At 40.9% G+C, this 15,095-nt stretch overlaps 1 protein-coding gene across 2 annotated transcripts in view; it reads right to left on the bottom strand.

The window, feature by feature from the left end:
• igf1ra (insulin-like growth factor 1a receptor) overlaps positions 1-15,095 on the bottom strand; it is a 129,531-nt gene that overhangs the window by 10,960 nt on the left and 103,476 nt on the right. For both annotated transcript variants that reach the window (XM_036585556.1, XM_036585557.1), the window contains 11 exons: positions 13,838-13,964; positions 13,300-13,535; positions 11,776-11,943; positions 11,226-11,433; positions 4,965-5,242; positions 3,664-3,806; positions 3,019-3,184; positions 2,739-2,841; positions 2,582-2,652; positions 2,191-2,420; positions 1,089-1,196 (listed from right to left, as the gene is read on the bottom strand). In XM_036585556.1, the coding sequence (XP_036441449.1) occupies positions 1,089-1,196; positions 2,191-2,420; positions 2,582-2,652; positions 2,739-2,841; positions 3,019-3,184; positions 3,664-3,806; positions 4,965-5,242; positions 11,226-11,433; positions 11,776-11,943; positions 13,300-13,535; positions 13,838-13,964 (1,838 nt within the window). The remainder of the gene's footprint in view (positions 1-1,088; positions 1,197-2,190; positions 2,421-2,581; positions 2,653-2,738; positions 2,842-3,018; positions 3,185-3,663; positions 3,807-4,964; positions 5,243-11,225; positions 11,434-11,775; positions 11,944-13,299; positions 13,536-13,837; positions 13,965-15,095) is intronic.

The following is a 15,095-nucleotide window of genomic DNA, read 5'->3' as shown; positions in this document are numbered from 1 at the left end:
GAACTAGACAGAAATGTCAACCAGGGAGGAATATTGGCCCATGCGATTTAGGATGCTTTTAGTTTACACGGCGATACAGTACAGTACTTCTAGAGAGATATATACAGACTGTGGCTGAATTTGCACTTAAATGGGACACTGAGACTTCACGTGTGACTATGATAAAATGCATAAGGGACAGAGCTACTAAACGTCAGGGGTCATCAATTACATATGGCCTGGTACCAAGTATTTTGGTTTAGGGGATGCCGGACTGAGTATAACATTTTTTGGACAAAACTTTTTAAATGTCCATATTTATTTACAAAAGGTAGTTCTTCAGATACAATCAATATCTTATTTTTTATTTAGTAGCCTAAATACTTCCATCCTCACTTGCCAACATCACAAAAATGTGCTGGCATCAGTTCATATCACTGATGCCTGTTCATGGCCTGCTGCACTGTGACTGGTGGAAAATAACTCGTCATTTTTCTACCAACGAAAACTTGAATTAATGTAAGCCAGAGGTGTTCAATTTTATCCATAAAAGGTCAGCGTAGCTGCACGTTTTCATTCTGAATGAATAGAACCTGTTTAATTCAACCAACTGATCTGTTTAATTTAACCAACTGATATCTGATGTTCTCCTGCTTTGCTGGAATTAAAACCTGCAGCCATACCAGCCCTTTGTGGAGGACTGAACTCTCCTGCTGTAAGCTAACACAATGACTTTGTCCAAAACTATGAGACAGAAAGTTGACTCAGATGACTCATTTTTACACGAAGAATGGACAAACAGACACATTATGCCAGCTTTCATCAATGTTAAATTACTGTTTCTCATTTTAAACATTATGCTTCTCACACACCATCATTTGAGTTTAAAGAGCTGTATAGTTTAAACTCACTTTTGAAATAAATCCCTGATTTATGTGGTTGTTCAAAATCATTTTCAAATTTGAATATAGGGAGACCTGAGAGCTAAAATATTTTTCCCCCCGCAGCCTGATTTGACCTGCAGGGTGCTAGCTGATGCACCTTCATGTACATCTATAGAGTGAATAGCTAATGGAACAGATTAACATTAGTGTTGTAAGTTTCAGTGCCTGTTTGGAGCGGAGGGAGCGCAGGTAGCTCTTCAGGTCCCCTCGTGTCATCAGCTCCATGATCACCAGAGTGGGCTGACCTTGTGAAACCACGCCAAGCAGCCGCACCTTGAATAAAGAGGGAACAGAACAGGTTGAGCACACACTCCACTGGTTTAGTCCTCAACATCAGAGCCCAAAGAATATGAACCCCAAAGGCAGGGTCAAAATCAGTTTCTCCTCACACCTTGCCTGGTTGGGCAAGTGGACTGAAAGTTTGCCATTCCAAACAGAGTTTATTGTGTATCAAAAAGAAATAAGTATTTTCACACTAATCTGTAGAACAATTAATCAATTCTATATATATATATATGGCTTTGCTATTTTTTAATGCTTTTCTCTTTTCTATTTTCCGTTTGTTCTCTTACCCTGCATTTTATAGCCTTCCCCCTTGTAAAGCACATTGAGCTGTATTCAGTACACGTAGGATGATTTTTTAAGAATCTTCTGTACTATTACTTGGAACTGTTATGGTATACAGTCGTCATATACACATGTTCAGTGGTTCTGATGAGATAGCAGCCTTCTTCACTGACATTCATCTTATACTGGTTTCTATCAGTGATAATGCAGACAAAGAATGACCCAGTTTTGGTAAAACCTAAAAACTGTGCAAAACATCTGCAGTATGGGTGGGTCAAAATCAAGTATGGAAACATTTTTCCATGACAAAATAAAAGATTCTGACTCATTTGGCCTCTTTCTTCTGCTTTGCCAACATTTTGAATCACACATCATTACATTGATTAATTGGGCAGATTTAATTTGATACACTACTGGATTAGACCATTTTTTCCTGTGGTGGGGAGGTGTTTGTGTATTAAACTGAATCAAGACAAAATCAAGTATGTTGTTCATTGAATGGATGGTTCCCTAAAAAAAGTCGGAACTATCCCATTGCTAAACTTACCCTCTGTCTCTACAAAGCTTTGCTTTGTTGAAGTGCAGTATTCAGCATAAATCTTCAGTTTGCTACATCACTTACTGTAAGAGAACTGTCCATTTTTATCAACTAGTTTATCAACTATAAACAGCTAGTTGAGTTTTTTTTCTTATTTCTTACCACATGGTGACAATTGAACTCTTTCATGACGGAGGCTTCATTGAGGAACTCTATGCGTTCGCGCATGCTGGCTGACTCATTGACCGTCTTGATGGCCACCCTGGTCTCAGGTTCATCCTTGACAACACCTTTGGCAATGCCTTCATACACCATGCCAAAGGAACCCTGACCCAGCTCTCGACACAAAGTAATCTTCTCCCGTGCCACTTCCCACTCATCTGGTACGTACACTAGGAACAAAAAAAGAAATACAAATTAAAACTCTTTACTATTACTGGTAAAGCTAACTGACTGTACTTCCATTCTCACTCATTTTATCATAAATGTTAACCTTTCACTAGATATCTTTATGCCTTTGATGTCAAATGTGCAAATTTAAAGCAGTACTTACTCTCTGCTGCACTGAAGTACTCAGGGTTCACAGAGGCATATAGAACCCCATTCCCCAATCTATCACTGTGCCTAGGGAAGGTGAGATGAAACATCAGCATTTCATCAACAATACAGTAAAGTCATTGCAATGTTGAAGGTTCAGAAATTGGACATACCTCTTCTTTTTAACAATGATGATGGTGCTGATGAGGCCAATAAGCGCGATCAGCACTATGATGGGGACAGTGATGGCTAGATAGAGCATGTTCTCATAGGCTTCTGTCGAGATCAATAAAACAACTGTATTATTAATGATTTATAACTACACCTACAACTTCACTAAATCACAAATACCAGTGTCTTGCAAAGGGTCACCACTACCAGTCAGCAATGCGCTCTCCGGTTCTTAAATTCAGTAATGGAGGTCACATTGTGTAGTATGTATGGGTTCCTTACGGTGAGGTGGAGGAACGTAGAAGGACACTGGCTCGGTCCAGGAGCCATTGCCAGCCAGTGAGGTAGCCCTCACTCGGGCCGAGTAATTGCCAAAACCCAAGTTGGTCAATCTTGTTCCTCTCAGCTCCCGGTACTGCTGACGTGACACGCACTCGTGCTTCTCAGGCTGAACATACACAAAAAAATCTGTCAGTCTGCATTAAAATGCATAAAAACTGCATAAACTGCATAAAAATACAGCGTGAGGCATCAACCTGAGGGTGGAGTTTAAAATGCATCGTTTTAGGAACATGAGAATTGATTGTAGTCAATATCCGTAAAATATGCACTCCTATTTTGGTAAAAATAAAATTCTCAAGCTATTTTCGAATTCTTATCCAACAATTTCTGATGTATTTCTATATTCCACTTTTCTCTAAACAGTTACTCAGTTCATATTTGTATATTTAATATATTAACAATAATAGTGATAACTATAGTAACCCCCCCCACACGCGCACACACACAACATTATCTAAGGTATTATTAGTATTATTATAATAATAATACCAAGTTAAAACAAACTGAACCGAATTGTGGTGCAAATTAAAATAAATTGTTGTGAAGTTGTCAGCAGTGTGTGGGGGATGCAGTGCTGGTTCTCACCTCTGTTCCCTGACGATACTTGATTTCATACATAAGAATGAGTCCGCTGGGTCGAGGGGGTTCAGGCCACCTCAGCACAACCATGTCCTCTGCCCTCTCATCCTTCTCATGAGTCACTGGGCCGGGAATATCGTCTGCTTTTTCTGGAAGAGGACAAAGCACTGCTGAAAAGACACCCTCTCTTAACAAAAAAAAAAAACAAAACAAAAAAAACAATACTCCAAAACTCCTTCTGCTGATACACAGGTCCACAATCCAGTTGTGGAGAATCCAGCCAGTCCAGGAACAGGTTCTGTTCCAGCTCACAATACAGCTGCTCTTAATTCCATTTCTTATTTTCATTGCCTTCCCTTCCACCCACCCGAACTCCAGTCTGTCTCTGAACTCGTTGTCCGCTTCATCTGCTTCATTTGTGTAACACAAGAGTTCACTTGATGATGAAAGAATAAGTGTAATAAGCTTAAAAATGAAATTGACTATCACCCTTGACTACATGAACATGGAGTTGGCCAACTGATAACAGCCAGGGTAACTATTAGGCTGCTCTGATATCAAAGTTAACATTAGATAAAATTAAGTACTGTTTACTTTAGTTTCAAGAGATTGTGGGTTAGTAAAATTATTTGCAATCAGCATGTACAGACAACAATATGTGATAAGATGATTACAAATAACTCTCTAATGTTTTTTAAAAGTATACCTTCTGTGATTTATAGGAGACACACACAACCACAGAGTTATGAGTTAGTCTGAAGTAGGGTAATCATGATACATGGTACATATCACATTATTCTGACACAGACACAATGCACTTATAGCAACACATTCAAAAACTGCCATCAAGAACATTAAAACAAGCATTAAAACAAGATTAATTATGCTCTTTTTTCATGAAACATGCAGTTGGTCAGTGTTGTTTCAGTACTGATGACCTTCACAATATGCTTATAAAAGCATACTGTTTATCACAATAACAAAATGTATCACAACAGCTATGAAGCTTCATCATATTGCACATCTCTAGTTTAAAGTCTAGCTTTGTAGACTCAGATCAAACTGAGGGTCACTGATTAGCTGGCTGAAGTGTTTTAGAAAGTTAGAACAGAATAAAACATGGACAGTTTAGGGTCTGTTAAGGCTGACTTGAAGACTCACTGGGTTCTTAAAAGCCTAGAACTCTACAACTAGACCACAGTGTGACCGTATGGTGAAAGGAGTACGGCTGTCATCAGTGTGTGATTGGTTCTGCCTGAGTTCATTCTGCAGCTCCATTTGGAGTGTGTGGGCTGTGGTGGGCTCACCTGCAGGTTTGGTCCGGGAAAAGACGAAAGCAGCGGCGCTGCAGCGCTCAACCTCATGGTTGCAGGCGTGGATGTCGATGCGGTAGACGGTGAATGGCTGCAGGTTCACAATCTCCATGAACTCAGTGTACACTGTGGTCTCTGAGAACGGATACACACGCTCCACAAGCTCCGGGTCAGTCATGTTGCCATCCTGCATGGTTACATTCTGGCCCAAACCACGCACTAATGTGCCATTAGCCACCCCGAACAGATCCCTACGACGTCTGTCTGGAGGCCTAAGGGACAGACAACAGAGAAACAGTGAAGAAGAGAAGAGAGACACTGAAGAAGAGAAGAGAAGAGAAGAGGAAAAGGGAAATAAGAAGAGAAAATAGAATAGAAAAACGGAGTAGAAGAAGAGAAACAAGAAACCGGAAGAAAGAAAAAGAGAAGTAGAAAAAGAGAAGGAGAAAAAGAGATGGAAAGGAGATGAGATGGAAAGGAGATGAGGGAGGAGAAGAGAAAGAAGGATAAACAAAAGAGAAAGATGAGTGAAGAAAGAATAGAATGTGAAGGAGAATGAGAGAAGACAATAGGAAAAAAAGGAAAAGACAAGAAAAAGTGAACAGAAAGTCAGGAGAAGAGAAGAGAAGAGAAGAGAAGAGAAGAGAAGAGAAGAGAAGAGAAGAGAAAGGAGGGTCTCACCAGAGAAAGAGATTGTGAATCATAGAAATGAAAGTGAAAGAAAGGAAAAGGACAGTGTAGAAGTTAGCCAGCGTATTCCAGCGCACTCTTCACAGGGCCTTCTAAAGCACACAAGCTGTAAACTGTACAACAAGCACAACTTTCAACATTTAGTCACACAGGGCCAAAGCACCACCCTGTGCAGCACCTGCTTCTAACACAGCCCTGCTCCTCATCTGATGACCTATGAGATCCATATTCCATAGAAATACTAAAACCTATTATTCACTAAACTTATGATGTACTGTTTAAATTTATGGCTCCCACAACACTAGCTTGGTGGTTCCCTAGTGGAACTGTGAAATGCTCTGATGCTGAAACAGCTGACATATCAAAACTGTTAATGTTCTCAACCCAACCCCAACGAATCTTACTCTCTGTCTCATGTGGAACAGCATTCATTTAGACCACCCTGCTGTAAAAAACACAGCCACTGTTAGATGCAAATAAATATGTTTCAAGTTCATTAAGCTTAGCATAATATTCATCACTTTGAGGCATACAATGCATACAGTGACAGTCTGTGACTATTAACTTCTAATATGCATCATGTTAATAAAATAAACAGTACTGCTGTTGTCTACACTTACTATACAAAAAACTAATACAAAAGAAGTAGACAGAAATTCCCTTGAACTTGCAAAGCTTGCTTTATGCAGCTGCTACAATGAATATGGAATGGCGTACTGGAAAAAAAGTACAAGTTACAACGAAGCCACAGTTTATGAAATGGTTGTCTACTCTTTCCCCTCACAGAGAGGAGTGTATGTGTAATGATGATGATGAAGCGTAAGGCGGTGCCCTCGGGTCAAGGCCGAGAACATGCATGCGACAGCAACGACTGCGCTTTACCAGACGCTAACGTAGCCACTGCCACTCCACAGATGCAGTCAAAGCGCAGCGGCCGTGGCCTTACCTAGCGCCATCTTTAGGTGACACGTACCGATTCGCTCGCTCAGGGTCTCTGCAAAGATTCAATAGTCAGACCCTACAGTGGGAGTGTACTCCAGAGATGGAAAAGACAAGATGATGTGGATGGTTCTGTGGAGATGAGGCTGACCAAAGGTCCACACGAATACAATAATAGAGAGAATAACACAGAATGTGAACATGGGGGACGGACAGGTATAGAATACGAAGAGTTACAGTGACGACGGACAAAAATATTCTTTGGCTTTTGATCCGTGGGAATGAGGAAGGATAAACATTACTTATTCCTGAGATAAGTTCTTGTTAACCCTCCACAGAATTCAAGAGCATTTGCGTGTGCAGGCCAACACAGAAACAATACAGGGAAGAGAGTAAGTTCTGGCAGCAATGTTTACAATTCAAAATCCAACAGTTAGAGCACAAATGTTCAGTAAATTAAAGCAGTAGTTCCCAACCTTAGTACTGAAGCACTTCTGACCAGCAGATATTTTTATATTATTACTTTTTTTCTATTTGTCACTGCTTTTCAGGGATTGTTATTTAGTTGATTCATTAGATCAAGCAGGGAAACAAAAATGTGCATAGGAGGTGTGCTCCAGAACCAGGGCTGGGAATCACTTAAAGGTAAGAGGTAAGGCACAATATATTGGCAGGCTATTGTTAGCTGATACAAAAAAAATAATTACCATTATTGGCCCAATATTGGAATCGAGGCTGATCATCACAACTGATAATTGCACATCACTCACCTGTGGTAGAAATTTTCCTTCTTTTTAACATTCACACAAATAGATAGCAGAGTGGATAAAACCACAGCCCAACCCACAGGAGAGCATGGTTCAATCCCCCTCCCAGGCAGGCATACCACTACTTTATAATACCTTATTTGGATTTATAATTAGAGATATTTTTGTGGATTCCTAACATTTACAGTTATATTTAACTAAATAGAGTTATGAAATAACTGACGTTTAGAAAGAAGATTATGCCTGAAGCTTCTCCTCCTCCCAATTTAACATCCTACAAATTTCCACCTCTACCTTCTGTTTCCTGTAACAAAGTTTTCGCACTCCACCACCACCCACCCATCTCCTCCATGTTCATCAGTTCTGCCTCTCAGCCCTACTCGGGTCATCAAAGCAGCCCTCTAGCTTGAAGCAGAAGCTTGCCAGAATTCCAGCCCAGGTTTTCAGAGTTTTTCCCTTCCTACAGTCATACAGTCTTTTCTCACACAACAATTATATACTGAACAACTAAACCAATAAGAGTTCATGCACAACCTACTATTATGAATGACTCCAGATGAGAGTGTCTACTAGTGTAAAATATTTATATAAAACAAAGGTTTATAACAGTTGTCATGTGAGAACTAGCTGTTGCATGGCTTTGTAAAATTAGTCACTAATCCATGTTTAGATGCACTTTATATATAGATTATAGTATGAAATTGAACTTGTTTTAAATGTAAGAAAGTAAAATTATTAGTTATTGATACTGGCAATGATACAAGTATTGGCCACGATAAGGTGCTCTTGATCGGTTATTGTATCGGTCCTGAAAGTTCCACATCAGTTCACGCCTAGCTTTATTTTAGGGGCCAGCCTCCCAAACCCTAGAAAAGCAGCCGCTTACTGGTGATTAAATCTGAGGCAGTTCATGTTTCTGCATGTCACTGTGTATGTGTGGACAGGTGGAAGGTAGAGACTGTCCTCAGCTGAACCGTGAAGCATAACTGTTCAGGAATCTCCTCTCCTCTCCCCTATTCTCCTCTCAACCTCCACCCTCTTGACTGCTTTCAATAAGCCAATCCTCTTTCTCCACCTTCAGCAGGGTCAGGAGTCTCCTCAGGACAGAAGGCTTGCTCTATTCAAACACATACACACAAACATGCACTCAAAGATTAAGCCACACAGTGGCTTTGGCATGTGATGCCGACAGGAAAGAAGAAAGCTGCACACCTCATGCATACCTAAGAAGCTACACCAGCACACATTTCCCTGGCTAACTTGGGCACTGAGCTGGCAGAAATGAAATCTCTTAGACAGAGGGGTTTATGTTCAGAATGGCTTGAATGCACTAGCATCCTTTCCTTCCCCAGAGTGGAAAAGCGAGCCCGAACACTTGACATGTGCAGCGGAGAAATGACGTAGGGTGATTACGGAGGCTTCCGACTGGCTTAGTGCCCACACAGCTGATCTACCGCCACGTAGGATAGAGGAAATCACAAGAGTAACCCCTTATCCTGTCTCTGTCCTCTCTCTTGCTCCCCCTCCTCACCCACCGGCTGGCTCGGAAGGGATCTTCCCTTGAAATTCATTAACATTCCAAACGGCTGCGCTGTACATTTCCTGGCAGCCGCTTGCTCCAAACTAAACAGCCGCAGAACAAAGAGAGTGTGTGAGGCAAGGAGGGAGTAGAAAAGGAGAAAGTGTGAGAGAAAGAAAGGAAGAGAGAGATTTCCTTTCCATTCTTTTGCCACCTCCCTCCATCCTTGCTTCAAAACCTCTACTTCCTTTCTTAGATCCCCCCTTTTTCCTGGAGCAATCCAAGTTAACATAAGATCCACTCAAAGGGGATGGAGGCCCAGCACATATTAGGCCACAGCTGAGGACAGTATAGTCTGTCACCTAGTCTTTTGCAAGGGTCAAAACAGACAATACTAATCATTCTGAGGCAGAAGCGCAGGTCTTTAGGTAGATGTGCATTGTAAGGGTGGGTAGATAGCAGGCCACTAGGATGGAACGGAAGATAACCATTACCATCAGCCAGAGAGATGAGACAAGAAGCCCAATAAACATTCTTGCTGCCAGCAGAGAGAGTGCATTTACATCTGAAATATTCGCTTTGCATTGATTCTTGACAGAGAGAAATGGGCTCAACTTGCGCATGACTGTCCCTGGATGATCCCTTAAACAGCATCTTGTTAAAAACACTCCTGCCAAAGTTCAGCAGACGTCTGCCAAGGTAAATCTGTGGCATCAGTGCACACAACTATAGAAAAACGCACAAACGCAAGGGCGGTTTTCATTTCACAAGTGGAAATGGAAACATTTCTTTGTCTCCTCATCTTCACTGCAATAGCATTCAGTCATTAAAGCTGTACCTTCTCATTTGCAAGTTGTTAGTCCTGCCTAACCATGGAAATGGTCGTAGCGTAACCGTGTAGCATAATCATGGAAATGGGTGTAGCCCACTGATTCATCTATAAAATTTAAAAGTAATAAAAAAAATTAAAACATTTACATTTTTGCGAATTAGTGTACATGTTTGTAACTTCTCACTTCTACTCACTTATTCTGCTAGCTGATCCTTAAACTGCTTCATTATGATCTTGTGCTTCTTTTGGTTTGCGTGGAGTCTTATTCTGACCCCAACTCTACAGTCAATCAATGTTTGCTAGATGCACATCACAGATTTACGGAACATGCAGTTATGATTTTGAATGTGTGCAACCTAGTGGCCTCTGTGAGCTACAATTATCCATGAAACCCTTTTCTGTGACCTGACATGCATCTCAACAGAAGTAAGAAATCAACCTTAAACACTATTTAGCAATTTTCTCTGCAAATGATCACCAACTTTTGAAAGTGCACAAGGGAATAAGAACTGGATGTAATACAGTGTAAATGGGGGGATGAGGGGGTGGACATAAGCATCCACCCCTTTATACCGTCTCCAGCAAAAAGTACACCTATGTATAAATATTATCTAACACGCACACATACAGAGTTTTAGTTTAAGGACAGATGTCCTTACTTAACCCTTCCAAACACTGTTTTTCAAAGTATAACCAGGACATGCATGCCTGTGTGCTGTTTTGTGAGTGTGTATGTAGCTGCACTCCTGGCACTGGACGGAACACATCCAGCACAAGCAAGGTAAACGGATAACACAGCGCAGATGTCCTCTCGAAGTCTGGCCAACAGAAGGCCGCTCCCCGGCCTCATTGACCTGGACTCCCTCGCTGCCGGGGCCTTCCAAATTACAGCCTGCTAAAGCCTTCACATGTGACCGCCGCTGTCGCCTGGGCAACAGCAAAACCACACAAGCCTGGAGTCCTGGGCCCGCATTCATACTGCACCTCAGAGCAGCACTACTGCGTCCATGTCAGATTAGATCAGGAACTCACTACAGTGTAGGGAGGTGAAATCCCATCCAAGACCTGTACTCTGGGATGCTTCATGAATGCTGGCCCTGAACCTTCTCCTGCTTTACGGACGTGCATTCAAGCCCTGCTGCTGCCGGTGCTGGCCCTCTTCCAAAAATCTCCCGTTCTGATCTTGTCGGCACCATGACGGAATGATTACGCCGCCGTCCCTGCCTGCCGGACCCTGTGCTAGATTTGATTAAGTCACACGGCCCCGAGACCTATGAGCTCAGCCCTGCTTTGATAGCCCGTCTCCAGGAAGACTAAGACAAAAAAGAAAACATGGATTTGGACCAAAGCTGGAAAGCACCGTCGAGGTCTGGGAGCAGCCTGCACATTGTTTCTTGTTCGTTCCACCCCTTTGTGATGTGGGCTCTTCCCTCGAGCTGATCTGGAATCTATAAGGAAAGAACAGCAGTAGGGGAAGAGCTGGGGGAAGTAGGGAGCGTTCACTGTACCTGGGTGTGAAGACAGCGTTGTGCAAGAAGTTCTCAAACACCTTGCTGAGGGCACGCTCCTCAGCTTCGGCTTTTAGATCCTCCTTGGTTTTGGGGCATGGGCAGCATGGGCCCTTCTCAGCACTGCCTGCGTCTGATTTTGTGGGCTTAGTGTCCTCCTCCACGTCCGACAGGGCTGTGGCTGAGATTCGGATCGGGATCTTCAATTCTGAGGTTATTAAAAGACACACAGGGCACAGCAGTACAAGTTTAAATGGATATACTGTACATTTAGGTTTTGTTGGTTTTATGGTTTGTGACATGGTAGCGTGGGTTTTTTTCTGCTGAAGGCTGCACATGTGAGTATTAAAAACTAGCACTGTTCACTATATCTGTTAACTATAACTTCAAAACTGGACCAGGGAGAGAGAGAGAAATAAAAAACACATTGAGATTGGGGAAGAGTATGAAGGAAAAGGAAAAATAAAAGAGAAATAAAGCAAACTCACAGAGAAAGGGTAACTAAAGAAGAGGAATGGAAAGAAAACAAGTGCAAGTGAAGGGTCACCACCTTTTGAGCAGTAGTTGTGCTGATAGAGCTCGCGGTCCTCAGGCTGCTGCTGCCAGCGGAGCAGGTAGAAGGTAGAGTTCCCATTGGGAGAGATAGGAGGAGACCACTTCACCACTAGAGATGACGAGGAGTTTGCATACGCACGAGCATCCCGGGGCATTGAGGGCTCTGTGAAATGAGCAGATCATTAAACATTCCCTTCTAACCCATGCCTGTAATCGTGGTCACATGAAAGTTAGCTAAAGGTATTTAGGCCATAACAAAAATCAATATTTTCTGCTGTTCATTTTTTGCTGTTCTCAAAATTAGAGCTGTCTGTGGAAAAGCATTCCTGTACACCACAAAAAAGTAAAACGTGTATGCAAAGTTATGAAAGATTTGTAAAATGTCAAAACACACCACATACAAGAAAGGCTTAAATGGTTGAGTACCATATTCTCCTATGACAAATATGTACTTCATGTGATTTTGCTGTCAACAGTACACAGCTGTCCCCCTGATTTGTTTTTGAATGTCTTGCACACAAATAAAACTTTGTTTTTGTCTTTTTAATCATAAATCACTCTTGTCCCATTTAAGTCCAGTGTCCTATTTAGTCCAGCTGAAAACATTTCACTGAAGTTCACATTTTCAAGAAAATTAACTGAATGTGTTTCCAAGCAACAAACATTAATTATTATTCATTAACAAGGCATTTGACTCTCATACCAGTTATACCCATGTTGGACATGCTGAATATTTTATCATGTTTCCTTATTTTGCACAAATTAATTTGCGCAAATGAATTCATAAGACTTCAAAGAGATATTAATTTTTCATTTAATCCATGTTTTGCATATGTGAATGAGGGAAATGTAAAACTATCTGAAATGTAAAACAATCTGAGAGACAATTTCAGTGGGCTCACAGGGCATCCTAATAGATACCGATTCATTTGACAATTGTGGTTAGGAAAAAGCCTCCTAACTTTTCAGCTACAAAACCAAAAAAAATCTTTTAACAGGCCCAAATCATGGAAAACTGAATTTCCCTCACTTTTTTTTTTTTTAAAAAAAAGGATCGTGAAGTAATAAGTAAACAATGTTGAAGTTTCAAAACATACAGTTCACTCCCCGGTTCATGAAGTCCATACATGGAAAGTAAGCTGCAAAAGCAGTCTGTTTTGAATTCACTGTTTCAGTGATGACCTATTTAGCATACAACAGTTTAGCCCCGCCCATTCATATTTACATTCTAAGGAGCGTTTTTTGAATGAGGCACAGCCCATCAGTCTTAAAGCACAGTAACAAAAACACCCTGTTTAATTTTAAGGGATAAAGAGAGGTTGGAAAATGGAATAAAAATGAATTATGACCATTAAACCACACAGATGTTTTAACTGGACCTTTAAGTGGATTTTTACAAAAAAAATGCAGAATATGGGCCCTTTAAATGCAAAATGTATTAGTCCATAAATATTACCACTAATCAACAGGTACAATTGCGCAAATTTATACACTACAGCTGATCAGTTCTGGTATGTACCTGAGGCTTTGGTGCGGATGTAGACCACTTCACTCTTGGCCCCCAAAATATGCTTATCCTCCACCACAAGGGTGATGGCTTTCACGAAGACTGCGTACTGTGTCCAGGGCTTGAGTGGGTACAGCAGCACTCCTGGATCCAGGGATTTATCCTGAGGGAGGTCCACGTCCACCATAGTCCAACTACTGGACCCGCAGCCGTCCTGCCCGTCAAACTCAGTGATGTTCTGGAATGGTCTGTGGTACATATCCGTATTACCAGTGGTGCTTTAAGTATGTCAAACAGTTCACAAACACTTGTCAATAAATATGTCTCATTACATCTGGAGAGCCTAAACAACTGTAAAACTACAGAGAAGTGTGATCATAACTGTATTTAAGGAATGGACTGGTTGCCACAGACAAAGTGGGGGACTTAAAGATTACGAAGTAGGAGGTGTTTAATAGGAAAAGATCATTATTTTATCCACGAGTGTATTTTGGCCACAGATTTTTCATAATATGTATCGGCATGAATGCAAGCCAATAGCAACACTCACGCTTCCTTGTAGTAGACTATAAAGCTGATGAGGTCTCTGTAGTCCGGCGGTCGGTAACGCTCCCATGTGAGCTTTATTCGATTGCTCTGTGTTTGGTTGGATTTGAACTTCAGGATATGAGTCTCACCTTAAGGGAAGGACAGGAAAGAGATTTATATTAGTGATCTTGGCAATATTCTCCATCAGATATATATCTTTTGTTCATTCACGGCTGTGTCTTGACAAGCAGTCAAAAAAATGGGACATCAACTTTTTTCCGGAATGTGCATTTATATCAGCCTACAAAGCAAGAATTTACTTTTTGTGTCTTAAAGCCTGAGGTGCAGTGTAATTACATTTGCAGATACAAAAAAAACAGCACGACCACATTAGAGAAGCCATTATCACTGTTCTTAGCCAAACTAACTCAACAACAAAGGCTGTCTTGAAAACAAAACACAGTCCTATAAGAAAAACAGACCAAGAACATTAACCTTCAAGAGCAAGTGTATCACTGCTGAGAACAGGTCTTTAACAATAATCAGCAAGTACAGACGTTTAGATTTGACAAACATTTCAAATCAATATTTGATGACATATTCAATGCACTCCAGAAGTGCAGACTGTTTAGGTGACGCAGGGCTACTATGCTAAAATGTCTGCATTTAACCAGTTCACAGCATCTGTAACCATTTACAAAGAAACATTCTATTTAGCCATAATACTAATCCCACTTTCTATATTTTATAAATGTTTATGTATCTGCATCAACGTCAGCAGAAATATATACAAAAAATATATTCGATAGCGACATCAGCCCAGAATTTCCATATCAGTGCACCCCTGTCTATTATACTGAATATATATGGATCATTCTCCATTTGGAGCGGGAAACCATGTCACAAAGGTTGCAGGGCTTAAAAAGATGCTTAAAATATGTGTATCATAATGTTATACTACATTTAAAAATATGAATTTTATTTAAAGAAATTCATTTCTCACAGAGATTTTGGTCACTGGTGTTATCAGGACTCTTATGTTACATTTTAACATAGTATTTTCAGCTCTATTAAACTGCTTCTTTGGGTCAAGGCTCATCAGAGAGGAAGCATCTGAAGGCATGCGAAGGCAAGTCCATACTTGCTTAGTGTATTTCAATTTTTAATTTATTAATACTTTTGTTTATCAAGCAGCACATAATGTCTATGTATCACCGGTGTTATGTGCTTTAATGGCTGGGCAATTAAAATTTTGTTCCATATATTATTTTTATTACTGA

Source organism: Colossoma macropomum, unplaced genomic scaffold (assembly GCF_904425465.1).
Source record: "Colossoma macropomum unplaced genomic scaffold, Colossoma_macropomum, whole genome shotgun sequence".
NCBI lineage: Eukaryota > Metazoa > Chordata > Actinopteri > Characiformes > Serrasalmidae > Colossoma > Colossoma macropomum.
The sequence above is the reverse complement of the archived record's forward strand: the minus strand, read 5'-3'. Positions and strand labels throughout refer to the sequence as shown.